The sequence below is a fragment of the Colletotrichum siamense genome (genome assembly GCF_013390195.1).
Source record: "Colletotrichum siamense strain Cg363 chromosome Unknown KSG_Cg363_contig03, whole genome shotgun sequence".
NCBI lineage: Eukaryota > Fungi > Ascomycota > Sordariomycetes > Glomerellales > Glomerellaceae > Colletotrichum > Colletotrichum siamense.
Genome location: NW_023501016.1, coordinates 6,246,100 through 6,272,432, shown reverse-complemented (window position 1 = coordinate 6,272,432; position 26,333 = coordinate 6,246,100). Strand labels below are relative to the sequence as shown.

Sequence of the window (26,333 nt, the reverse complement as noted above, 5' to 3'; positions counted from 1 at the left end):
ATCTGCTACGAAGGTTGCCATACGCATCATCACAAGACTATGGTAATGCGCGCCTGTGGCTGGTATCGTTTACACCAACCCCCAATCCTCCCTCACCCTGGCCGCAAACCCGTCAACATTCCACCCAGCCAGCGCCTTCACGCGCTCAAAGCACTCCAGAATCGCCCGCTGCTGCGGCTCGTACGTCATCCGCTGCGCCGCGAGGTACAGCGACGCCACAAGACAAAGGTCCCAGCTGTCGCGGCGGTCGTTGTTCAGCGCGATGCCGCACACCCTCTGCGCGTGCCACAGCGGCGACGTCGCCGACGACGAGCTGCCGCCCGACTTCTTCGTCCCCGCCGCCGCCTGCAGCGTGCGCGGCTTGTTCTGCAGGAGCAGCAGCATCGCGGTGTGGTACAGCTGGTTCGCGAAGACGGCGGCGCCGTTGGTGAAGAGGATGATGGGGAAGAGGGTGTCGTCGCCGCCGTCGATCTCGACCATCGGCCGGAACTCCTGCGCGCGGTTGGTGTACCAGAGGCCCAGCGCGTCGCTGAGCATCGTCCAGCGGTGGACCGGGGTCAGAGGTGCAGCGCCGTTGGGATTTGAAGTAGGAGTCTGAGGCGGGAAGCTGCCGCTGCAGAAGTTGACGACCTTGGCGCAGAGGAGGAGGGGCTCGATGGTGTACTGGAAGATGGTCTCTGCGACGGCGGAGGAGGTGTTCCACTGCTGCGACATGGGGTTGTAGTTTAGCTGTTCGGGGACGGAGATGGGGGAGCCTGTTACGAGGGCGGCTGCGAGCTCTGCCGGGAGTTTAGCATGAAGGAACCGAGGATATGTCGAATATGAGCTGTACCTAGTCTGATCAAGACAGAGAGAATGGCGATTGTCTTCTGGCTTGCTTCCGCCAAGGCCACGGCCCAGAAATTGTCGTTGATGACGATGGGTAACTCGTGCCACCCGCTGGGGATATCGGTGATGAATCGGCAGGCTGTCGACAATGTCAAATGTGCCAAGTCGCCGTCATTAATATTATTCAAAGTGTTCTGATTCCACGGCGCTGCCTCGGCAAGCGTCTTCAGGTACTCAGCGTCGTTCGTCATCACGCGCGAATCTGTCGTTGCGGCGACAGCGAGTAGGGCGTGGAGGACACCCTCGGACTCGATGGCGAGGCGGGGCACGTAGAGGCCGAAGGTCTGGCTCATGTCGCAGAGGTCGAGCTGGTAGAATGTCTAAGTAAATCCATACAGACATCATAATTCGAATCTTAGTCCAACTTACCCAGGGCGCGACTTGGTACCTAAAGTGGCGCAACAACTGAAGCAGTCGATCTTGCGAGATTCTCTTCGCAGCGGGGACTACCACATTCGACCCCCTCCGTTCCCTGACTGAACCCGGCGAGACAGACATCAAATCTCTCGGACTCACGCCGATGCCGTCTGCGCCGATCCCAAAGGACCCAGAGCCTTGGTCGGGGGTCTGGACCAAGCCGGCGCTCGTCGTCGTGCCCTCGCTGCCCAGGGACAGCAGCACGTTGAGGGCCGTCTCGTAGGCGGCGTCGTTATTAGGCGAGGTTCCGTTCAGCTTGCCCGTGATGTCGAGATTTCGTACCGGCGAAGATAGGCTCTCGTGGCCTATGCTCTGCGCGCGCCATTGTGTCGGCGGCGGCGGGGGAGGCGGATGGTGGTTCTGCGAGATGCTCGGCTCGATGGGATGCGGTTTCGGGGTCGGAGGCTCTAGGGGTTGAGGATTTGCTTGGAAGGTCACGATAGTTGGTGTCTGCGCTGGGGGAGCATGCGGCGGCGGCGGCGCATTATTTGTCGCGGACGCATCATGAGGTTTTGGGGGTGGAGAGGCAGAATCGTCTTTTGCGCCCTGTTTCGCGGTGCCGGGACTCACGAACTGTGATGTTGTTGGTGAGTCGTGATGAAGAACAGGATCAGCTGATTCTCATCATCGTACACGTACCTGGAGCCTCGAGTACTTTGGCGTCGTCGCCTCAGTCGCTGTCCTTGGCGACGGTGAGACTGTCAATGCATTCTTGTTCAAGAAGGTGAGTCGAGGGCCGTATTGGCACTCAAAGTTGCCGTCGATGCAGCGCTGGCAGCGTGGTTTGCCTTCGTCGCCTGTATGGGAAGAGATTAGGTATGATCAGGACGATAACATGACTGCATATATTTCACCGAGTGTAACCGGGGCTGGCGAAGAAACACCATGAGTTGTGGGGATGATGACTCCAACAACAGCACAGTGAAACTCAAACACAATTCCTACCTACCTGAAGATGCAAAAAGAGATAAGAAAGATAGACTCACATTTACGCCGTCGGATCCGACACTTTAGACACCCGGTCCTCGTCCTCTTGTGTCTGGTTTTGGACGCGTTCGTCTGTTGACTGCCGCCAGCTCCCCCCGTTGCGGCGGCGGCGGTTGCTGATGCTGATTCCGTGTCGTCCGCCATTATTTTCGGTATCCCTCTCGGTCTCTCACTATCTCTCACTCAGCCTGCGACGACCGTGCTGTGCGCTGGGTGTGTGTGCGTGTGTGTGTGTGCCATTGTGGGAAGGGATAATTTTGTCGGATTGGGAAGGCAGACGACGTCCCCAACAAATAGTGGAGGAACGCGGAGAGACGCGGATGGAGGAAGCGGATGTGTGTACGGGGTATTGAGAGGCGACGGGTGCAGGGAAGATGGCTCGACGAGGCGTTGATGGTGGTGTGTGGTGTGGTGGGGATTGGAACTTGGAAACTTGGGGTTGGGAGTGCCACGCGATCACGGTTCGAGACAAGCGTTGACAGGGAGTTGGCGAGGAACTATTCTGATGGAGCTGTTGAATAGGCGGCTCTTTTCCTGTCTCTTCAGAAATGAGCTGGTTTTCACTCAGTTGAGGTAAAGACCATCGAAGAACAGTTGCAGCATCTTTCCAGCCGGTCATATTCCGACGCTACATGGCAAGCCACGTTTTTTCAAAAGCACATATGCATCATTTCGCCGTGGATAATTGACCCCATTTCCCCATCTCATGTGAGCGGTCTGGTCTCTTCAATTCCCCTCGTGGAACCCGGTCGAACACGAGTCAAACAGGGGGGCCACTAAGCGCGGGGATGCTTGCCCGTTTCTGCTAAGGAACGGTTAGCATTACCGTAAACGGAAGTCCCAAGCACCGCCAGAGATGCCCCTCCATGACGATGCAAGTGAAATGAGATTCGGGCTGCGACGCGACGGATGGTGCCCTGAGGCGGGGTCATTTGAAAAGATGCTGAAATATTTACAATCGGGGTCAGGCCGAAAATATTGTTGACCACGATTGTTTTGCCTTTCTCTTGCTTCACATCTCTCGCTCTTCTCACAGTTGTCTCCTTCAGCATCAATACCCCAATTCATTCACAAATTCCAGTCACAATGGGCAAGGACACCATCACCCTCGCTTCCGGCCGCGAGATGCCTCTCGTCGGTTTTGGCCTGTGGAAGGTTCCCCGCGAGACCTGCGCCGACACTGTCTACAACGTGAGTTGACATATTGTCCTGTGAGCTCTTATCGAGGCGACTATCTGACTTTGACGACATACAGGCCATCAAGACCGGCTACCGCCTCTTTGACGGCGCCTACGACTATCAGAATGAGAAGGAGACTGGCGAGGGTGTCCGCCGCGCCATCGCCGACGGCCTCGTCAAGCGTGAGGACATCTTCATCACCACCAAGCTGTGGAACAACTACCACCGCAAGGAGCACGCCCTCGAGATGGCCAAGAAGCAGAACGAGACCCTCGGTCTGGGATACATCGACCTCTACCTCATTCACTTCCCCGTCGCTCTGAAGTACATTGAGCCCTCCAAGATCCCCTACCCCGTAAGTCCCTCATCATCCTCAAACAATGCAAATGAACCGATAGAAGCCTAACAACGTAACCCAGGCCTGGTGGCAAGACGAGGCCCAGACCATCGTCGAGACCGACAACGTGCCCATCCGCGAGACCTGGGAGGTCCTCGAGTCCCTCGTCGACCAGGGCATCGCCAAGTCCATCGGCGTCTCCAACTTCCAGGCCCAGTCCCTCTACGACGTCCAGTCCTACGCCCGCCACCCCATCTCCTCCCTCCAGATCGAGCACCACCCCTACCTCGTCCAGCCCGACCTCATCTCCATGGCCCAGGAGAACAACATCGCCGTCACCGCCTACTCCTCCTTCGGCCCCCAGTCCTTCCTCGAGATCTCCAACAAGCGCGCCATCGGCGCAAAGGGCCTCTTCGAGGTCGACGCCGTCACCAAGGCCGCCGCCGCGCACAACGCCACCCCCGCGCAGGTTCTCCTGAGATGGGCCACCCAGCGCGGCATCGCCGTCATCCCCAAGAGCAACAGCCAGAACCGTCTGCAGCAGAACCTCGAGGTCAACGGCTTCGATCTGACTCCCGCGGAGCTTGAGGCCATCTCTGACCTTGACCTTGGCCTGCGCTTCAACGACCCCGGTTTCTACCTGCCCCACAAGCCTCTGCGCATTTTTGCTTAAGGGATGTTTCTTAATGATGTGAATGACTGGAAAATGGGTGGGAGGATGCGTCTTGGATAATGATCCGTGGGACCAATAGTTACCATAGAAATGGCCAACAAAGGCCTTGTTGAATGAATCAAAAAGTTACCCGCATACAAAAATCTCTTTTCTCTATTGAAAGTCCCCCCTGTTGATTGACTTGAAGCCAAGCGACGGGTGCGAAAGGCATAAGGCACGCTTCCCCGACATCATCATAGCTTCAAACGAGCTCAAGCTAGAGCTCTCAAAGACTTCGTTCGCAATGCATGAGGATAATGCGCCCACCCGAGCTATCTGTCCTCTCATGTCTCTCGGAACTCGGCCGATGGAGGGGGCGGGGCATCGGTCGCCGGGGGACGGAACCCGGTGCCCCTCAACACGAACCTGGTAATCAGCTTTAAACAGCCGGCATTTTCCCGGAGTCTAAGCCAATCCAGAACTGCCGGTGAGGTGCTTACGATTTCCGCATCGGGAAGTCCCAAGCATCACCAACAGACGAAGAGGAAGTGTTAGTCGCCCCGCGTCGGTCAGTTCCCCGCTCTTCCTTCTGGCAAACCCCAATTGGAACCGTCCCGTCCGATTGTCGACAATATTACCGGCCGGAACATAGATCACACGACGAGAAATTATTTTGTTTGGTGTGAAGCGGGACGGGACGCGAGCTAGAAGGGACTGTTGAGCTTTCTTCTCCTTTTTCCATTAGATCCTCGACGAATAGAAACGAAGGAGATTATCCGGTTGGGAGACAGCTCTTCTTTAACAGCTTGTGTTTTTCCGTTTCAAAGTCTACCGCCTTCTTCTCTTCCCTCTGTCGCGACACGGAACGTAGCTTTTGACGAAAGGATCACCGTTTGTGTTTGTTTAAACTTGCGATTTGTCGTCTCTCGTTCGCTCGACCTTCCTGCCACATACCACACGTCTGAAGATGTGCACAACGATATCCGAGGCGCCCGTCAACGGCGTCGCGCCCACCAAGAACGGCATCGTCGTCGTCACGGAGATGGAGAAGAATGCGGCCCCCGTCGAGACTCTGAAGGCGCCCTTGCCGAACCCTTCGCTGGTGGTCACGGCCGATCACCGCCTTAAGGCAGAGGAGGCCCCCGTCCTGGCGCCCAAGAAGGGCGAGGTTCTGGTCCACGTCAAGGCGACTGGTGTTTGTGGGTGAGTTTGTCCACAAGAATTCAGTCATGACGGACAATGCGCTGACAACTTCTCGTCCCCAGATCCGACATCCACTTCTGGAAGACGGGCAAGATCGGCACCCTCGTGTTCGAAGGCGACTGCATCATCGGCCACGAGGCCGCCGGCGTGGTCATCCGTTGCGGCGAGGGCGTCAAGAACCTCAAGCCCGGTGACCGCGTCGCCATTGAGCCCGGCGTGCCGTGCGGCGAGTGCTTCCTCTGCACAGAGGGCCGCTACAACCTCTGCGAAGATGTCCAGTTCGCCGGCGTGTACCCTTACCACGGCACCATCCAGCGCTACAAGTGCCATCCCGCCAAGTGGCTTCACAAGTAAGTGTCCACATTCCATGCGTTCATGACAGCATCGCGGAGAATATGCGGCGCTAACCCACAAACCCAGGCTGCCCGACAACATCTCCTACGCCGAAGGCGCCCTCCTCGAGCCCCTCAGCGTCGCGATGCACGGCATCCGCACCGCCGGCCTCTCCCTCGGCGTCGGCGCCGTGGTCTGCGGCGCGGGCCCCATCGGCCTCATCACCCTCGCCGCCGCGCGCGCCTCGGGCGCGCACCCGCTCGTCATCACCGACATCGAGCCCTCGCGCCTCGCCTTCGCCAAGACGCTCGTGCCCAGCGTCATCACCTACCGCGTCAACCCGGCGCTCGGCAACGAGGGCAACGGCAAGGCGATCCGCGCGCTGTTTGGGGATGACGAGTACAGCGCCCCGCGGACGGTGCTTGAGTGCACCGGCGTCGAGAGCAGCATCTGTACGGCGGCGTTCACGGCGCGTCGCGGCGGTATGGTCATGGTCATCGGCGTGGGAAGGGAGATTATGAACAACTTGCCGTTTATGCACCTTTCTCTGGCTGAGGTGAGTTCTGCCTGTCCCGGGTTCTGGGTCAATGGCGGGATATACTGACGATGTTTGCCTTGCAGATCAAGCTCGAGTTCATCAACAGATACCGCGACACGTGGCCTGCCGGCATCGCGTGCCTGAGCAGCGGCATTCTCGACCTCAAGAGCCTTATCTCGCACACTTTCCCTCTCGAGCAGGCCGTCGATGCACTCACGCTGGCGTCCGACTACAGGAACGGCAGCATCAAGGTTCAGATTGTGGACGAGGTCGACTCCGAAGTCTTTTAGATGGGTACGGCGGGGATGGTTGATGGAGCATTGATATCGGGGTGATGAGGCATGGTGTTGTTCGGGGCTTTATGTGATAAACTTTGGATGGGTAATGCGGTCGAGCATAGCATACTTAGCGAATTTGGCGTTGCGGCTAATGAATTTAATTCATGTGAACCAAGTTTTTGGTTTGAAAGTGCTGATAATCTTGACGTATTCAAGATTCGTGGCCCGGCCGACTAACGTCTCTGGCTAATACAGCTAGGAAACCTCTTTGGGCTCATGGCCACCAATACTCATTGATATTACGGATGCTAGTTTGTTAATCAGTTTTATCCATTTTATGGGCGCTCTGTCTGCCGAATGTCTTCTGTCAAAGTTGAAAGTGGCCATAGCCGTTGAAATCATACAACGGCCGACCAGGCCCGTATCCAGCCCAAAACTCGCCTTGATCTCTCCTCTGGTCATTGTCTCTGTTCCCCAGGTTTCCCCGGCCTTGATGTCTCCTTCGATTCTCATCTCTGTTGCCCATGTCTTCTCGACCTCGATCTCTCCTTTGGCCATCCTCTCCGCCTCCCATATTTTCCCTTCCTTGATGTCTCAGATACCTAACATTCATACCATCATCAGTGAACCTCAACTCCACATGCGGCTCGAATCGCCGCTGATCAACCCAAAAGCCTACCCCCAGAACATCCGACTCGCTGACGAAGAACTCCCCAAATACATCGATAAGCTGCATCTGCCCGGTCTGTCTCGGTAACATAGCAACCCCAGGACTGAGAAATCGCCGACAGAAGTCTAGCACCCTCTCCCTCAAATCATTCATACGTTGCCGGAATTCCTCATTCTCCACGACGGCATCGTTGTGCTCAACGAAGAGCTCTTGCAAAGGGTACAGGATGCTCTGCGTCCTGCCACATTCCCGTCCTTCCCATGTCCAGCAGGATATGAAAAGCTCAAAGGTGCAGTTGCCGTACCTGACGTTGAACACAACGTGCGGCGTCCGCTTGAAGTAGTTGTAAGGGATGTTCTCATACCCTTCGTCCAGCAGTTCCGCAACATCATCGTCAGAAGGAGGCACCGACATGCCGAATGTGACATGCCTGACAGCTGCTGGGGCGATTTGTCTGGACCAGTGGTTTTCGGGGAGTTCCTCTTCGCGTGCTCCGTCATTGTTGTTGATCGGCGCTGGTGGAGGCTCTTCTACGTCCCGGTCGTCGTACTCAGGGATCGGCTCAGGCCATGGTTCAGGGTCTGGATCTGGGTCTGCAAATTCAGGACCATGGTCGGGAATACGACCTGCCCCTACAGGCCGCTGTGGCCGTGGCGGGTCTTGCGGAATGTCTTGGGGGGTTTCTTGGTTAACCGGTTGCTGTGGTCTTGCTGGCTCGGGAGCTGGGGGGATGGGCCCGTAGTTTGGTAGCCATCTTTCCATGATGACGTTTGTAGTTGTGTTGAAGAATATTCCTCGCGTCTTCGGGTCGATGGAATTATAGCTCTCGGAGACGCCCATTTATATCGGGCATTGTGTGCGGTCATTCGTGGTGGTGAATCAGACACGAACACATTCACTGCTCTTTGACTCAATAGTAGTGATTCGGTCATAACAGATCAAACCATGCGAGAGACTTGGGCGGCCCAAGTCCATGAATAAAATTCAAGGCCCGACTGTCTATCACTTGAGAAATAAGCTAAGCCTCATCCCTGAGTCTCGCGCTGTCCGCCTGATGTTGACCATGTTGGGTAACTGCGAACAATCGCGGCATACGTTTTTGGTCTACTCTTATGATTTCAAACCTCTCGTGGTCTTTAGAAGCCTAGACCGGATATATGGAGATGAAGAAAAACGACTTTGTGGTGGTGATGAGAAAACTGACGTTGATGTCCTGATCTGCGCAATGGTCATGGAATTCCTTTGTGCAACGTCATGTAGTACACAAGAAAAGGTACCTCTTTTCCTACGATCGGGATGTGGAACTCGGAAGTACGAAAACCTCCTATGGTAGCCACAGCTAGGATGTGTCTCCCCTCGTGGGAAGTAATATTATCTGGTATCCGGAAAGGCTTGTGAGCTTAATGGCAGAGCGAGTGGTCAACTGCATTGCGAGATCAGTTCCCTGCTCATTTGTCCCCTAGTCATGGATTAAAGACCATATGGCTTGTTCATCAAGCCAAGAATCCAGCTGAGCAGAAAATCTGAACCAACTTAATACGTACGATTCTAGTACCTATGTGCTTGCGATTTCATCCTTGCAGCAATTGGCGAGTGCTCAAGACAGCCTGTGGTCGAGGCAATGTCCCACAGAACACGGGTGCGAGATCGGCAAACTCGCTACCGAGCCAACACCATTGGGGAACTTCTATCTTGCCATGCGCATTTCATTCTCGGCGTCCAGGCTGACGCGCAAGTCGCGTATGCACATGGGACCTCACAAATGCCTCTTCGGACCTACATACCATTGCCCTGGATAATCATGCCGCTGGGCCACTACCTCCGACAGGCAACAAGCTCAGTCTTCTCCCTTCACGACCTGTTGCTCCGGCCGCCGAACTCTTCTCCGGACAGTTCGTCTGAACAAGGTTAAGATTAACCACAATCCTGACCCCCCAATCGCACCGAGCTTCTGCCCACATCCCACCTTACCGTGCCCGCAAACCCCCAACAATTGCGCGGACAGACCACTGAAGAAGCCCTGTCAAACCGCCCCAGGATCCAGGATCTCGTCGCGCTAGAGTGTATCAGAAGCTCCGTCGTCCCCCAGCGGGGCCGCGTGCTTTTTCGCTTCAATTTAGCGTCGGGGTCCCTTGGCTGCGGTGAGCGCTGTCATTGCCTGTCAAAATTGGCTAATTCCTTCGCTTCGGGGCCTGCTCCCTGCTAGAATGTCAATCACTTCCCGAAGGAGGCGTCCACTTTGCGGCATCTCCATCGACTTCACTGTTCCTTGCGTCGTCGTCGGCGGACCGCCGAAAAGTTAGCTGAGATGGAGAACAGAAAATCGCGCCACTCTGGGAAGGTGAGGGTTTGCGCTCCCGATAGCCTCGGGTTCCAGATAGAGTTGCGGAAGTGCGACTGAAGAGAAGTGCCTGCGTCGCTATGTTCACTGTACTCAATGACAGGCTGTTGTAGTGATCCGGTTGCCCTTCTATGACGCCTCGATTCACTGCCCGGGCATAAGATGCAGATTTGGACCTTGCCTTCAGATTCGCTGCCGACCTACATGCACCGATGCTAAGGGGTACGTGGACCTGGACGCCGAACTAACAGATAACGTGAGTGAACCCAGGGGTTGCGCAGACCGGGGTTAAAGTTGGATTCGGGACGGAATGGACTGCGGTCTGTGGTCCAGCCTTCACTGTGAGAAACTTGGCATCGGCATCGTGCCAGGCTATTGGGAGCAAGGTGACCTTCTGAATGGGCAGTGGCATCGTGCGCTGAGAGATCGAGGTCCACTGATAGGCACCGTCACGAGATCGTCGGATGCGACCGACGTTGGTTCTTAGGTTGAGGTGATAATATTCTCTTGGAGGAAAGAAAGGCTTTTCAGTATCCTTCATCAAGTTCAAATAACCATGCATGGCCTTGGAGGCAAGATATTCGGCGTTTGTTCTAGCTGTGACCGGCCGATGTAAAGGCTCACTGTGATCAGGATAGTAAACAGCCCACAAGGGAGATTTCGAAATGAAACTCGATGGTCCCCAAACGCAGCATAGACTAGCGTGTTATTTGAAAATCCTGTTTTCCCACTGCATAGCTAGCTACTGCGGACTTCTGAAGGTCTACATCACGTTGCAGTAACAACCATCTGCGGGCCTAGAATTTGTGTTAATTCGAGTATTTCATGAGCATTGATATTGGGAGACGCTCACCAAACACCACAGCAGAAGCCTTGCTTGTCAATGCAACCGCCACGCATTTGTACCTGATCTTGCTGTCGAACTTGTTCCGATCCTTGTGCTTGCATTGTAGGCTGAGCGGTTGTTGGAGGCTGAGACTGCTGCCCCTGAGCAGGTTGATCGTTGTCACCAGCCATCGTGAGCATATCTCGTTACCATGTGTAGGTGCTTTCGGAGTTATCCTTCAGAGAAAGTAGAAGTCATTGAGCAAAAAACCACTAGCAGCATTTATAAGTTCATGGAATATTCATGGCGGGACTGTGAGTTCCTGCTTGTTGGCGCGGTGAATGGAATCTACCTATGGCGTGTTATCTGCCACCCGAGTGAATCGGTGAATTGGATGAAGTCAAACCCTTGGTACGGGCTTCAATTGTCAGCTCCATCGAGCATATTCATACCTGATACGACTTGACATCATGGAGTCCAATATGAATTTACAACGAGAAAGGCTCCATATCCGCTCCTTTAGCAAGCCTTGTTTTCTAACCGCAGACGTTGCTACAAGTGAGAGTATTCGAGGCCATCAACCGAGGAATGCTTTCAACAACCTCTTTTTTAATCTAGAAATAATTATGAAAAGACCTGCTTCCTGCTTGTCAAAGGTTGAAGATGGAAGCTGAATTGCATGTAAGGCATAGTACGGTTTGTTAGGTGTTGAAAAGCTGATTCTCGATATCACTAGCACAGAACAAAGATCATGACTCTGACGAGCTCGTTAGACATGACGATCTGCTCAAGGCAATCGAACGGAGTGACCCGGGTCTCCGCCCCGATCCTCCATCAAAGATCAGCATATGCGCGCCCGCCGGCACGTCCGCACTCGCGAGTCAGTCTCCAGATCTCTCGAATACATGGAATGCAGGTATTTCCTCACCAATTGACATTCACCTTTGCGTCCGAGTTTCTGATCGGGTCTCATTCCGACTTTTGGTGCCATTGTCCGTGGGTTTTGACTTCGCGTCCGCATTCTAGAACGATAAGCAGTTCCAGAACGACCCTGGATCATCGTCCGTCTTGGCTTTCAAGGTTCACAGAGGTTCCTTGCGTTGCCGAGTTGTCGTGAACTTGGGTATCAAAATAAGCGCCTTGGCAAGTGGCAAGGGAATATCTAGCGCCCCTGAGATGATGCAGGACCGGCGGGACATCAGGCCCCGACGGCTGAAAAGTCAGCCAATGCTTTCGAAGCAGGGCGGGATGCAATTCTAGGCCTTACTCATGTTGCGGTCAGCAAAGGCCTCCAGTGAAAGCCGCGAAAAGCATCAATCCTCTACAAGCTGTCAAAGACATAACTTAGGGACATGTCTCGTTAGCGAAAGCTGACGTTGAAAAAAGGTCGGCTCCCCGTAAAATAAAGCACACACACCTGCGGCACGGTCACGGCTCTTCAGCGAACCACCCGCAGCAAACTGCCGCCAGTACCGTGAATGCCGCTGTTTGTCGACGCAAACGGCGGTTTGCTGGGGGCATTTTGGGGGCTAGAAGGTAATTAATTTCGCCCAAACCCTGTCCTGCCAAGGCTTCGTATAGGAGGGACCCCTGCTAGACTAAGGCGAAGCCCCCCATCTGCAGTTGAGAAGCAGAAAAAAAAACTCTCTGGGATGAGCATCCTGTTTCTGCATCTCAGGTGGTGCAGTTTTGACGGCGCTCCTGTGCGATGGAGTCTCATTTTGCATGCGGACATACGCTGCATATTCGGTAGCCAAGTCCATATTCCCTCGTGGCAAGAGCTTGGATCCCGGCTGCTCGGGATGGGATCATGCGGCTCAGGACCAATAGCTTGCAAATAGCCACGTGTGTGGGGGTGGGAAGTTGAGGAATGGTCCGACGCGGCGGTGATCTTCTGCGTGTATATAGCCGTGGGTGAGGAGCATGTCGATCATGAATGTCTCTCTTTTCCCCTCTTCTCTTCATCCCTCCAGCATCCAAGCTCAGCGGATCTTACACTCCTTTGAAGACAAGTCTTCCTCCATCTTGTCAAGATGCCTTCTCTCGGAAGAGCTCTGCTGCTCGCCGCGGCCATGCCACTGGCCAGCTTCGTCGGCGCCCAGAACATCGTCGTCGACGGAGAAGCCATTGGTAAGTGGGGCGCATGTCCCGTCAGTCCTCTTCTTCAAAGTCTCTTCTAACATGCTCGCAGAGGCCAACGAGGTCACCGTTGCCCCCGCCGCCGAGGAGTTCCCCGAGGCTGAGATCCCGGAGGAGACTGTCCAGTTGACTGATGCCGTGCTTGCCAACCTTACCCAGCTCGAGCTCAGCAACATTTCGCTCTTTACCTTCCCTGACACTGAGGGCGTTGAGAAGCGCGCCCTCCCCAACAACAAGTGCAAGACCTTCCCTGGCGACTTGTTCTACCCCACCGAGCTCGTCTGGAAGGTCTTCAACCTTCTGACTGGCGGTGCTCTCATCAAGACTGTCCCTCTTGGTGCTGCCTGCTACCAGGGTGAGCACTACGATGCCGAGAAGTGCCAGTACCTCCTCGACAACTGGTCCAACTCTGATACTCAGTGAGTGGCTACACGCGACTATAATGCCAGTACCGTTGACTAACTCTTTGAAGCGATGAGGACCCTACCTCCGTCATGTCCCCCATCTACCAGGGCGCCACCTGCCAGCCTCAGAACGCCGCCAACAACCAGACTTGCGAGCTGGGCGGCTTCCCTCTCTACTCCGTCAAGGCCACCAATGTCGCCCAGATCCAGCTTGCTATCAACTTTGCTCGCAACCTCAACCTCCGTCTGGTTGTCCGCAACACTGGCCACGACTTCCTTGGCAAGAACACCGGTGCCGGTTCCTTGTCCATCTGGACCCACAACCTGAAGGGTCTCAAGTTCATCAAGAACTACGAGTCTGCTGGAGGCTACAAGGGCCCTGCTTTCAAGCTTGGTGCTGGTATCCAGGTCTCTGACCTGTACGAGGCGGCCAACAAGGAGGGCTACACCGCTGTCGGTGGCGAGTGCCGCGTAAGTTAAGAACATGTCCCATTTGTTTGTGACACTACTAATCGTGCAATAGTCCGTTGGTGTCACCGGTGGCTACCTCGCTGGTGGTGGTCACTCCCCCATGAGCCCCGTCGCTGGACTTGGCAGTGACCATATCCTCTCCGTCGACATCGTCACTCCCGATGGCCGCCACGTCACCGCCGACGACAAGAACAACAGCGACCTTTTCTGGGCTGTCCGTGGTGGCGGTGGTTCTACCTGGGGTGTCGTCACCTCCATGACCGTTCGCGTGTACCCCAAGAAGCAGTTCTCTGGACTCACCTGGAGCCTCAACACCGCCGAGAAGAACATCTCCAGCACCGTCTTCTGGTCCGCCATGGAGGCCTACTGGCGCCGCTTCCCCGACTTCTCCGCCAGCCACAGCTACGGCTACTCCACCCTCTTCCCCGCCGGCAACGGTGCCTTCCTCTGGAGCATGCGCCCCTGGCTCGTGCCCGGCATGGCTCTCGACGACTTCAAGGCTATGGTCGCTCCCCTCTTCGAGGAGTGGGCTACTCTGGGCTTCAAGGTCGAGCCTGAGTACTTTGAGCACGACAACTTCTACGACACCTGGAAGAACCACTTCCCCATGGAGAGCGTCGGCAGCGCCACCATCCGCACTGCCTCTCGTCTCATCCCCAAGGCCAACTGGGAGGATGCCGCTCTCCTGAACGAGACCATCTCCACCCTGAGAGGTATCATCGAGGAGGGCTCAGCGCTGATTCAGTACAACATGAACGCTGCCGCCCCCGCCGAGACCACCGAGAGCGCCGCCAACCCCGCCTGGCGTGAGAACCTCATGTTCGCCATCATCGGAGGCGGATGGGCCGACACCGCCACCACCGAGGAGGTCAAGACTGCCAACGTCCGCATCACCCAGGACTGGATGGGCAGACTCCGCAAGATCACCCCCGGCAGCGGTGGTTACGGCAACGAGGGAGACGTCATGGAGCCCGATTTTGGCCAGGCCTTCTTCGGATCCAACTACGCTCGTCTGGTTGAGCTCAAGAAGAAGATTGACCCCTGGGGAGTGTTCTACGCCCCCACTGCTGTCGGCAGTGAGGACTGGTACATTGCCCGCCAGAACGACTGGCTCACGCTCCAGACTGACCGTCTTTGCCGCAAGTAAACATAGTATAATTATTAGTTGATGAACGGTGACCAAGCATGGAGTTGGGTAGCGACTTCGGTTGAAATAAAACTTGTTATTTCGTCAATTTGCTCATCCAATGTGCAATTAAATGACCGTCATGCCTTTTTATGTTGGGACCAGATGCCGCAACTACATGTGTTCTGCTTACCTCGTGGTATGTGCCCACGTCGTTTCAGCGTTCTGTCAAAAGGCAAAAACATTTTGGTGTTGAATAAACCTATCTCGTTCTATGTTCACGCGCATCAGCCGCCGCGAAGTGGGTCAGTAGTTACTGTTCCAGCCATCAAGACTCCCCTTTCCTATGCCAACGTCATCCTCCGCCCAATTTTGAGTTTCCAGAGTATTAAATTCAATGAACTACGGGTGATATTTAAGAAAGACAGTCAACCGCAACACGGCTGCGAAAACACTTGCAGAAACCACGCTGAGGTGGCGAGCGCAGCTTTCGTCAACAATCAATCGATGAGTTTTTGATGCAGACAGCTGAAAACCCTTCGGGGTACTAGATTAATATCGAATGAAAATGCCGTCCATGCGCCACCTCTGAGCGCACTCCATGTTTGATGTAGAGGTCGCCTACGCACATATGCATCGTATTAAGTTGCCTGAGAGACTAGCTGGCCTGGGCACTGTGGAGGAATACGGCAAAAACGAGGTGAAGCGCAGCATCGACAAGTACTGACATTCATATGAGAGATTGACACAAACATTTACAGGCAAATTGATTGGCCATATAAGGCCTGTTTGCGCCAATAAGCAGTTCCCTATCGCGGATTAGTGCATGCAGTCCAACGAAATGGTTGCCTGTTGGAGAATGTTCAACGCCTGTTGGTTCTGCTGTCGTACGAGATACTGAAATCATGTAGTTATGATTCGCCCAAATAGAGGAGATGTTTCCCCTTAGAGCAAAATGCCCGATAAAGAGTCCACCGCTTAAATTTGGTGGGCGATGAGCCAAGAAGAGGGGTACAAGACTTTCTCATAGATTGTTCATCTGCGTCGAAACTTCACGCTTCATTATTTCAAGAAACAGAAGAAGCCTCTTGATTCAGAAAATCTCGTTCGCCAACTTCTGTGAGCACCATGTCAGACAACAACGAGACTGTCTCCCATCAGCAGGCAACAGAGCCAGCAACGGCATCAGCTGATGCAGAGGCCCATCCCAACAACGTGCCCGACCTTGAGGTCTTCATTGAAGCTGGAGAAGAGGTAAGCATTACTACCGTATTACCGATCTTGGTACGACGACCTAAACATGTTTGTAGGATGATGATTCGGAAGACGACACTGTAAGTGAGATAACCTAGCTTCTTTGCTAGATGACTCCTGGTTATTCACAAAATTCTCGTTTAGCGAAGTCTACCGAGTTCAAGCACAAGTGTAACAAGTTCTGTTTTCCAATACAGAGTTGAAAATGGAAGAACCTATCATTCCTACAAGGATGGCAGTAGGTTTACCCCGTAGTGGACGCAAACGCATATGCCTAAGCTAACCCTTGACGACAGAGTATCCTTTGCCAAATGATGAAAGAGAACAAGATCGCCTAGGTATGGGGTTCTCCGCCTCCGCTCAAGAGGAGCATCCTTTGTACTAACTTAGACACCAGATTTGCAGCACAACATGTTCCTTCTTTCTTTTGATGACAAGCTTGGAACCGCCCCTCCAAACGAACCCGGAGCCAAGGTAGGACGTGTCCTTGATGTCGGCACCGGCACCGGTATCTGGGCTATGGACTTTGGCGACGCTCATCCAGAGGCTGAGGTTTGTGGCCAGCAAAGAATTGTAGTTTCCTGCTTTCTTACTATTAACAGATCCTCGGAGTCGATCTTTCTGCTATCCAGCCTGAGTAGTAAGGCTTCAAACAACCCGTCATTACTTCATTTCCCAACACTGATTGCTACAAGCACGCCTCCCAACGTCAAGTTTGAGATTGACGATATCGAAGAGGAATGGCTCTTCTCACGGCCCTTCGATTACATTCACAGCCGCATCATGAACTCAGCAATCCGTGATTGGAGGAAATTTATCCAAAATTCCTATGAGTAAGTGGTCTTGGTCTGGATCATTACGGGCAACTTAGTTTCCAGGTTTTGTTTTCTCCCCATTTCCTCCATGGTAACCTGCAAGGGTGTTCTGTCCTTTCTCTAAGTGGCTTTAATCTGTGTCCGAATCATTTATGATGGCTAATCACATCCCGCAGTAATCTGACGCCGGGTGGCTACCTGGAACTAGTTGAGATGGACCTTCAACTCAAGTCAGACGATGGCACCCTCAAGCCTGAACACTCGATCATGAAGACACTCGGACTCCTAGCAGAGGCGGCTCAGAAGCTTGGGGCAGCGTACCAAGACCCGAAAGAGCTGAAGCCCATGATGATACAGGCCGGATTTACAGATGTGGTGATGCAGCAGCTGAAGTGGCCTACCAGTCCTTGGCCCAAAGACAAGCGATACAAAAACCTTGGGTCCTGGGGCGGTGAAAATATTGAGGCCGGTTGGGAGGCCGTATGTATGGCTCCGCTGACGAGGGCTCTCGGGTGGTCCCGCGAAGAGGTTCTGGTTCTGTTGGCTCAGAATCGGCAGGATTTCCGCAACAGGGACATCCACTCCTACTTTTCCATGTCAGTTGCAAAGTCTTGAGTTATGTTTCCCTCAATCTTTGGTTCATTCATTAACATGCTGAACAGATGGGCCATATACGGGCGAAAGCCTGAAAAGGAAGAATCGGCTTGATTAGCTGCCGAGTTTTGGACAGAATGGCACGCGCTCGCGGGCAGCGTTCATGGTTGAGTTTACTGATAGGGCTTCCCTGATGATAGATGCAGAGGTGTTCAAGTGGCGTTTTTCTTGCTCTGTTCGAGAAAGACGAATTACAGTAATCAAAATTGGGACCATGAAAGATGGTTGACAACTGGCCTCTACGTATTCATCTCAAAATCTGTGCATGAAGACGCGTGAAATTTGCATCGTACGATAAGGGTATGAAACACGTCGTCCAAATGACGAAAATGGGATATTACGCGAAATACGACAGGTCGTTGAGCAGAAAAGATCTCAGAAGCGCCCGATGTCACCTGGACATCTAAAAGCGGCTATCGACCACCACGTGCCGCTTCGCGCTAAAGGTGGCAGCTGAGACCTCAACCCCCATCATTCTTCGTTAGCCTCCATCTTCATGGTTCTTCACCGACATCATCCAGCGGAAATCTCACGCATGCCGTGGCCTGCATAAATCCAAAAGCACTCGAACATGGGTTTCGTGATTCTCTTCGCCTTCCTGGCGGTGGGCGGCCTCCTCGCAAGGGAGTTCTGGCTTTGGTACCGCTTGTCACATGTCCCAGGCCCGTTCTGGCACGCCATCACCGGCTTTTCCATGGCGCGCGCGGCGCTCAACGGATCAGTTCACGAGTACTACATGGAAATTCACGAGAAATACGGTGAGCGCTGGGTTTTGACGCCTGCCTGATATGCGCGCTGAGATTCCATAGGCCCTCTTGTCCGAATCGGACCAAACACCGTCATGTTCAGCGATCCCGATACCTTGAAAAGAATCGCGGCTGCGCGGAGCAGATACACGAAAGGCGAGTGGTACGCAGTTGGAAGAACGACTCCGGGCGAGGATCACCTTTTCTCGATGCGCGATGAGGAGAAGCGCAAACATTTGAAGAGCAAAATGGGCCCAGGTGTAAGTCCAGCTCACGCAGCGAAAATAGGTCTTTGATCTGCAGCTCCCACTGACGTTATCAGTATTCCGGCCTTGAAAATGGCGGTTTCGAAGCTGGTATTGACAAGCAAATTGCCGCATTTATTGACTTGATCGACACTAAGTACATTTCCACACCAAACGTGTTCAGACCCATGGACATGGCCAGCAAGTCGACGTACTTTGCCCTGGATGTAATCAGTGAGCTAGGTTTCGGCCACGCATACGGTTTCTTGAGAGAGGACCGTGACTTGTATCAGTATGTTGCTACAAAGGACGCCTTCTTCCCAGTGATGATCACGATGGGGAATGTCCCCTGGCTGGCCAAGCTCATGCACAGCTGGCCTCTTAACCTGGGGCTGCCAAAGTCAGCAGACTCGGCCGGCTTCGGGGCACTTATGGGGTGAGATATGATCAAAGTAAGCAATGGAGAAAGAATATTGGCATTGACCTGTTGCGCCAGGTTTGCAAAGACATTTGTCGACGGCAGATTGGCCCCCGATACGAAGCCAGGGAAAGACATGATACAGTCCTTCATCAACGCCGGCCTCACTCAAGAAGAGTTGACACAGGAGGTCTATGTGGAAACGTACGTCTTTTACCAACCTGCGTCTATTTGTCACAAAAGCTTAGGCTAACAACGTTCAGAATCGCTGGATCAGATACGACAGCCACTGCTATCCGCATGATACTGCTGTCGCTTTTATCGAACCCTTCCGCGTTCGCAGCGCTTCGTGCAGAGATAGATGCTGGTATTGCTTCCGGAATGCTGAGCTTTCCGGTCAAAGACTCAGAAGCCAAAGCCATGCCATATCTTCAGGCAGTCATCCGAGAAGGACTTCGTCTCTACCCACCTTCGACTGGCGTTGTCAGCAAGGAGGTGCCGCAAGGGGGCGACACCATTCACGGTTACAAATTGTCGGCAGGAACACAGCTGGGAGAGAATGTTTGCAGTATTGGAAGAACAAGAGAGGTTTTTGGTCCTGATGCTCATCTCTTCAGGCCGGAAAGATGGATTGAGGCCGGGAATGACAACGAAAGATTCAAGATGATGATTGCAACCACAGATCTCGTCTTCGGATTTGGCAAGTTTTACTGCATGGGCAGAAACATCGCGCTCATGGAGTTGAACAAGATCTTCGTCGAGGTAAGCTGTCTCATGACGCCGTTCTGATGACTTTTTTGCGACCGACAAGCTAACCGTTGTAGCTCCTTCGAAGATACGACTTTGCCATTGCCAAACCTGAGAAGCCATTGAAACTTTGGAGTGCTGGCTTTTGGATCACACATGACTTTTGGCTGAGAGTCTCAAGGCGGAATGGCCGGGGAAAGTAGAGGTTACATGTCTCAGGGATTAATACTTGAAGGGTTTCAAATCATTTTATTTTTTTCGCTTTGAGAAGATTCCACACGTTTTATTGAAGAGCCTACTTATTGTTACACCTCAATTATTTCTTACTGTTCGCATTGCAGCCATCGACTTCTTCTGCGCACCTACCAGTGCCAGTGTGGAGGCTCCTGTCCTAGAGTTCAAGAGCTGTGACTGCTAGTTGTGTTCAAAGGCAAGAGAACATGGCTGTCAAATTGACCACCAAAGTGGAGGATATGAGACCCCTTGTTGCGAGTGGTGGAGCTTTTGGTTCTCTGCGCTTCCACGAAGAGAGGGTTGGTAGAGTTCCCACCCAGCTGCTGCATAGTAGGGCTTGTACCCGGCACATAGGTTCCATTCTCCTTCGGAATTTCAACGCCTGCAACTCCAAATCCCATGTCCAAAGTTGACGGTGTCAGCACAGTTGGAGAAACTGTGAGAACTATTTTCTCGCCCGGATGAAACCGAAGAGCTGTTGGCCATAGACCGATGTCAACAGGAACGATTTCGCCAGAACTGAGCAAGTCCTCTCGTTCATGCAACAGGTAAGGCTCAGATGGAGTCGAACGAGTCTCGTCGAGTGCTCTGCGGGAAACGCGAATGTTTCCACGGGCCACAGGATCGGTACTCTCTGCACTACCAGCACGAGGGAACGGGTTGCCTTGGGCATCTCTCTTCTCGACTGTGATAGCAAGCTCCAGATCATCTGAACCTTTCGCCTCCACCCAGAGACGGACTTTGACGTACCCAATGATCTCAACAAGATCTGGGACTATGTAAGAGAACAGCACGCCAGTGGTATTCGCATTGATTTCATAGGACACGGAGGTGGATGAGGGAATAGGGTTGTGACTAAGGGTCCGGTTGGAGCCGAGGAAGAGGGTGGTAGACTGCAGATCCGGCACAGGCCAGTCCTCGACAACGCGACCGACAGTGTCATTGGAGCCGGGGTCAAGAACAGAAATTCGTACTCGTGGTGTCTGCTCCCAGTCGTTCGGGCCGTCTTTGAGAAAACGATCGAAAAAGGCACGTAGCTCTTCAGTGTGTTCCTGGACGTAAAAGTCCTCCCACTCATGAGTGTTGTGCACCCGAAGCCACTTCTTATCGGAGCTGATGTGCCGAAACCCGTCAAAGGTGCCGTGAGTGTGCGCGAGATTGGTGTAGCTCGCCACGACATAAGCTGGGACTGTGATGTTACTCAAGTTGGGGCTCCGATTTCGCCAATAAATGTTGTCCAAACTGTTGTTCAACATCATCCTGGGGGTGTCTTCGACATAGTTATTTCCTGAGAAAGTAGTTATGATGGCCTCTTCGAAGCCTAAGTTCCCAAGTCCAAACGATGTTGCTGCTGCCCGCAAGACATCCGTAGCGCCCTCCCAGGGGGCAATGGCTGCCAGGTGTGGGGGTTGCGACGCCGCAATGTGCCACTGTGAGATTGCGAGAAATGAGTTCCCGGCCATGCCTATCTTCCCATTGCTCCAGGATTGGTCTGCGGCCCATTCGATAAAGTCGTATCCATCTTCGGCGAGTTGGCGGCCCCAGTAGGTGATGTTACCCTCCGAGGCGTAGGCTCCGCGGGCGTCGGGGTTCAATATGGCGTACCCCTTTGATACCCAGTAGGCCGGGTCAGGGGCCTCAAACTTTTGTAGCTCGGAAACAAGAAAAAGGGGAACATTCGACCGGTTCGCAAGGTCGTCGAGCCACTGACCTCCGATTTGTTTTCCGTAAGGACTCCAGGCCACAATTGCTGGGACAGGCTGATCTCCGACCGGACGAAAGACATCTGTGTAGATGGTAATGCCGTCGCGGAGGGTGACCGGGACGTCCCTCTCGAACACGATATCACAGCTCAGAGGCATTGCCCCCTTCCTGCGAATGGTCCCGTTCTTGAGGAGCAAGGTTTCCTGCTTGAAACCAGGGTAACGAGCTCGCGGTGCGTCGGTTGGAAGTAGGCGGCGCATGAAGACTGGGTAGGCATCATCGCCATGAATGCGTACGGTGCCTTGGACTACGTCTGGCTCAGAAGCCTGAAGGAGCGAGTTGGGGCCAGCCTGGTCAGCACCAACAATGACTGAGAGGCAGGCTGTGAATGAGAAAAGAGTGAGAGATTTCATGATTGCAGTGGCTAGAAATCGGATTGAGTGTGTTGTAAGACGGAAGATACGTGATGTTCTGGAAGAGGACTGTGGGCTTTATAGCTCGAAGCTGTCTTTCTGAACTTGATAAATCCATTAGCCATCTCCGTTCAGTGTGTGTTCCAGCAAACCGGCTTCCTCGAAGTTGCCCGAAACCCTTCCGCTGCCACTAGTGACCGGCTTTGGCTTTTACGATCATATGGCCGAACTACCGAAGCAATCTCATCCAGGACTTTGTGTCTCCATGTTAGTTTGAACGGCTTTCAAAGGCTTGGTCGCCCGTCGGAAAGTGGAGATTTTCAGGAAAACGCGGGCAACGTAGTTTCGGCAGTGCGGCGCTCGCTGGCCTCGAGAAGTCTAGGAGCTCATGATGCCGCTTAGTCACGCAGTGTTAGTGACAGAGTTAAATCACATCACCATTTTAACTGATTGAAAAGACGCCTCCCTTTGACAGAGCATTTACTAGAAGCTCAGCTACCTTGTTGAGAAGTGGATGCTTTGACAGACCGAGCCTCGATGGTACTAGTCTGAAGAAGGTCATGATGCCGCTTAGTCACAACATCCAGCACATAATGCGGAAGATCGCAACTTCTCTTGGACTCGCGGGCCAGACTGTGTCGCACAGATACCGATCTCGACTTGCGGATATTTACTTTACTTCCCTGCTCTGAGCCACTTCGTCGAAAACGCCCCCTTTGACCAAGGCATTGTGTGGGGCCGTATTACATTGAACACGTAAAACCATCATTTGGAGGCTCGGGTTATCTTCAGAGAATCGCAAGTTGCTAACTCTAGTGGCCATCTCACGGGTAATCTGCTTTATCCACTTTGAGGCAAACTGCCTGAGGTGGAGAACATTATCGTCTATCATCTTTGTATTTGATTGATTGATATGACCTTAGCTTGCAACGCCCACCACAATCATCGCTTTTCTTCGCATTAACGCGGAGTGCCTATCACTGCCGGTAGTCTACTTTTGACCGAAGAGCGCGTGGAGAGGATCATTTCTGTTCGGGGTTGAATCGGTATGGGGCGGTGTTATCTCGTTCGTCCTTGGCACGATCTGTGCGTTGCTGGTCCACGGATTCTTGATTTCCTCTTATTCTTCCGCTGAGTGGAGGATTAGCATGATCTGTGGTTCTAAAAGCTCGGATTTCACCTTGAATAGTTTCTCAAACCCCTTTGACCCGGCTGGAGGTTCTTTATCATCCGAAAACCAAGCGCTCATTGGCTATTTGATCTGTGGCTTAGCCTCGTCCATACCCTGTATGGATGATGTGGATATCTGAGCCGAACCCGAGTTGAGCATTTCCCGAGGTTGAAATACACCGAGGCCCACTCTAGGACACCATGCAAAATGAGAGAGAAATACCTAGACTGAACGACATAAGCATTGCAGTTCTTGCTCAATTTGTCAGACTGCGGATTCAAACCACAAAAGGTTCCGCTGCGTTCACTGCTTCCCAGAACAATTCTCGCGGACATTGTATAAGGACGTTTGCGAACATCTCCGGGGAACTGAAAATCTGCGTTCAGATTCACTTATAAAATCCAAAGGAAGGCTCCTGTCAAAAGATAGCAAGTTGTGTGACTTCTTAATTGTCGAACAACATCTCCAAACCTTCCTCGGCCGAACGAGGAGGAATTATCCAGACCAAACAAAGTCGATGCTCATAGCTAGCTAACTCAAATGTATGAAAAGAAGTCGAGTCAAATTTGAGATCTTCCTTTCGTTCTACCTAGCTTGGACAGCTAGCAAGTCCGCGAACTTGATATTGGATACAAAAGACACCTGGTCCAGAACGAAACACAATGTGTTGCTTCCGTGATGAGGCTGTCAATGTCCAAGCTCCCGAATACACATGTTTTTCCCGGTTCAGAGATCTCGCGTCGGTTGCTATTCCAGCTCTACTACGGATACAGAGCTAAGGTATTTACAAGGTTTCGCTGCCCCAAAAGCTTCATCACATCGCCGAACAGGAATGACACTGAAAGCTTCCTGCTAAAAATAGCACTAGCTGATCAGGCGTGCTTTTTAACAGCCTGTTGATTTGTTGACACCAGCTGAAGCAGGTAAGCGAGACAGCCTCTATTATATAATCAACCTATGAGGCATCGCGAACCATTCTCTACCTGGCCTTGGTTGCCTTATCTATATTTTGACTGTCAGATTGTGGCGGTGCCCGAGAAACATGGATATAAACATGTTTCCCTGGCAGCAGGACAACAGCAACACAGCCACTCTCCTCTCTCATTCATGTGAAGGACCAGACAATGCGCGTCTTATTGCCCCAGTGCCAACTTGACCTATCGTCCCGACAAATACTTCCCATCATCTCCGATGGAGTTGATGCCGCTTTTACCGCCTGTTGATGACAGCGTGGCGAATCCACCAGGTGACCTCTACTCGACGTTGCCGCTTCCACGTGGATCGCGCTCAATTCGAGTGCTAGAGATCGACAATTCTTGGAACGGTGATCCCCAAAGTCCCATTCATGGCAACCTACGGATTATGAAGCTAAGCGACAAGCCCGATTTCAATGCCCTCTCGTACGTCTGGGGAACCTTCGACTGTCCACCGCAAACGATCACAATCGGGCATCACGACATTCCGGTGTCATCAAATTGCTGGTCAGCATTGATGCATCTCAGAACGCGATTCGGAGCAATTGCCGTTTGGATAGATGCAATATGCATCAACCAAAGTGACATCATAGAGAAAGAAGACCAAGTTCCATTGATGGGTGAGATATACTCTCTGGCAAGGAATGTCTACATCTGGCTGGGAGAAGGCACCCCTGAGTCCGATCAAGCCATCGATTATCTGTCTCAGGCGGGGTTCCAGAAGTATCTTCCTGCAACCACAGGCTTGGATCCAGCCATTTATTGCAACCCAGCCAATCTGTTAGTCTTTGCTTTCACTATATTCTGTAAAAATGGAATATGTGGGCTTGATCACTTGCGAAGATATGGTATGATTATTATGTCAAAGTCTTTATATTATACCATTGTAGCTCTTTCAATCTAACTCTTTTTCAGGAACTCGCGACTTTTTCAAGGACTTCTCTCGAAAATGGCTTAATAGTCTTCCCGATAGTTGGATGACGCAGGATATCTTGAATGACTTTTTCGCTCGAGTCTGGGCTAGCCGAGTGTGGACGCTTCAAGAATTTCTTTTAGCGTCAGATCCCATCATCTGCTGTGGATCTAGAGTACTACCATGGCGGTCGTTATCGCGGAGCCTCTTATTCATGGAACTGTCGAGCGCGAAATTTCCCGTGAAAATCCCCGAATCCACCACGTTCAAATGGATAGGGCTGGCGTCAATCTGGTTCTCCATTCGACAGCCATCGGCATGGCTTCGACAGACATCCCTAGCAACTGGCCTTCCAGAGTATGCTACCTTCATCAACAGAGTCATCGACTGTTATTTACGCATGTACTGGATGTTGATTGGCACTTTTTTGTTCTTTCTGGTTGCAATTCTCCTGTTCGTTTTGTATCGGCTTGTAGGAGCATTGTTCCTCGAACTGGTTCGGGCAGATCTTGGGCCCTACATCAACGAATGGCCGTCTTGGGCCAGGTGGCTACGGGAGACGGAAGTGGACCTCCCATGGGCCTGGCTACAAGCACTGGGCATATTGGTGTTGTTGCTCGGCTACATACCTGCTGTCAGTTTTGGAAATAATGACCAGTTGCAACTGGGGGGCAAGATGAACTCTGTCGAGGCAATCATTCAAGAAATCCGGACAAGAAAGGCAACAAACCCCAAAGACCAGTCGTATGGCATGCATGCCATTCTCCAGAAGCTGGGGCTTTCGCTTACTACACCTGACTACTCAAGGGACCTTGGCGACATACAAAAGGAGTTATTCGTTCAGCTCCTGATCTGGACAAAATCGATGAATCTTCTGCTCTGCGCAAACGGACCCCGAGCTGACGGCAAGCCCTCCTGGGTGCCAGACTGGCAGCTTGACAGTGAAGAGATGTGGCTCAAGCCCTCCCAGCTATTTGGACGGGCAGGCAACAATGCTACTCCAGACTCGGACCCCTGGTGGGTGCTCCATGACGATGACAGACTGGTAGTACGAGGCCGCAAAATTAATCGCGTCGACTGGTGTGGAGGACCGTTTGAGCACACCGACACCGTAATGTACTACTCCGGGACCCACCTTCACAACATTATCATACTTCGGGAACAGCATCGCGCCAATGTTGAAAGGGTCAATGCCGGCTGGGGCAGTGTCTTTGTAGACACAAGCCTCCGCAGAATTCACTATGTCGACATGACAG

General features: G+C 52.9%; 8 protein-coding genes across 8 annotated transcripts; 5 read left to right on the top strand and 3 right to left on the bottom strand.

Moving 5' to 3' along the window:
• Positions 1–69: 69 nt before the first annotated feature.
• CGCS363_v005667 (Sterol regulatory element-binding protein ECM22) lies at positions 70–2,436 on the bottom strand (the record flags this gene model as incomplete). Its single annotated transcript, XM_036637516.1, has 5 exons — positions 70–779; positions 833–1,196; positions 1,405–1,878; positions 1,945–2,102; positions 2,292–2,436. The coding sequence occupies 5 exons, from the start codon at positions 2,434–2,436 to the stop codon at positions 70–72; spliced, it is 1,851 nt and encodes a 616-aa protein (XP_036497271.1).
• A 942-nt stretch (positions 2,437–3,378) lies between these two features.
• xyl1 (putative NAD(P)H-dependent D-xylose reductase xyl1) lies at positions 3,379–4,481 on the top strand (the record flags this gene model as incomplete). The annotated part of the gene is made up of 3 exons (XM_036637515.1): positions 3,379–3,483; positions 3,548–3,826; positions 3,891–4,481. The coding sequence occupies 3 exons, from the start codon at positions 3,379–3,381 to the stop codon at positions 4,479–4,481; spliced, it is 975 nt and encodes a 324-aa protein (XP_036497272.1).
• Positions 4,482–5,427: 946 nt separating this feature from the next.
• Positions 5,428–6,824, top strand: ladA (L-arabinitol 4-dehydrogenase; the record flags this gene model as incomplete). Its single annotated transcript, XM_036637514.1, has 4 exons — positions 5,428–5,663; positions 5,726–6,013; positions 6,084–6,552; positions 6,618–6,824. The coding sequence occupies 4 exons, from the start codon at positions 5,428–5,430 to the stop codon at positions 6,822–6,824; spliced, it is 1,200 nt and encodes a 399-aa protein (XP_036497269.1).
• Positions 6,825–7,179: 355 nt separating this feature from the next.
• CGCS363_v005664 (uncharacterized protein) lies at positions 7,180–8,244 on the bottom strand (the record flags this gene model as incomplete). The annotated part of the gene is made up of 1 exon (XM_036637513.1): positions 7,180–8,244. The coding sequence occupies one exon, from the start codon at positions 8,242–8,244 to the stop codon at positions 7,180–7,182; it is 1,065 nt and encodes a 354-aa protein (XP_036497270.1).
• A 4,438-nt stretch (positions 8,245–12,682) lies between these two features.
• patO-1 (FAD-linked oxidoreductase patO) lies at positions 12,683–14,810 on the top strand (the record flags this gene model as incomplete). The annotated part of the gene is made up of 4 exons (XM_036637512.1): positions 12,683–12,779; positions 12,841–13,207; positions 13,261–13,663; positions 13,716–14,810. 4 exons carry the CDS (start codon positions 12,683–12,685, stop codon positions 14,808–14,810), a joined length of 1,962 nt encoding a protein of 653 aa, XP_036497267.1.
• Positions 14,811–15,917: 1,107 nt separating this feature from the next.
• CGCS363_v005662 (Secondary metabolism regulator LAE1) lies at positions 15,918–17,566 on the top strand (the record flags this gene model as incomplete). Its single annotated transcript, XM_036637511.1, has 9 exons — positions 15,918–16,043; positions 16,100–16,123; positions 16,188–16,281; positions 16,340–16,381; positions 16,441–16,595; positions 16,646–16,683; positions 16,739–16,876; positions 17,035–17,454; positions 17,521–17,566. The coding sequence occupies 9 exons, from the start codon at positions 15,918–15,920 to the stop codon at positions 17,564–17,566; spliced, it is 1,083 nt and encodes a 360-aa protein (XP_036497268.1).
• A 517-nt stretch (positions 17,567–18,083) lies between these two features.
• Positions 18,084–19,871, top strand: lolP1-7 (Cytochrome P450 monooxygenase lolP1; the record flags this gene model as incomplete). Its single annotated transcript, XM_036637510.1, has 6 exons — positions 18,084–18,270; positions 18,322–18,518; positions 18,581–18,939; positions 19,000–19,125; positions 19,185–19,683; positions 19,746–19,871. The coding sequence occupies 6 exons, from the start codon at positions 18,084–18,086 to the stop codon at positions 19,869–19,871; spliced, it is 1,494 nt and encodes a 497-aa protein (XP_036497265.1).
• Positions 19,872–20,066: 195 nt separating this feature from the next.
• Positions 20,067–22,019, bottom strand: cocE-6 (Cocaine esterase; the record flags this gene model as incomplete). The annotated part of the gene is made up of 1 exon (XM_036637509.1): positions 20,067–22,019. The coding sequence occupies one exon, from the start codon at positions 22,017–22,019 to the stop codon at positions 20,067–20,069; it is 1,953 nt and encodes a 650-aa protein (XP_036497266.1).
• Positions 22,020–26,333: the final 4,314 nt, after the last annotated feature.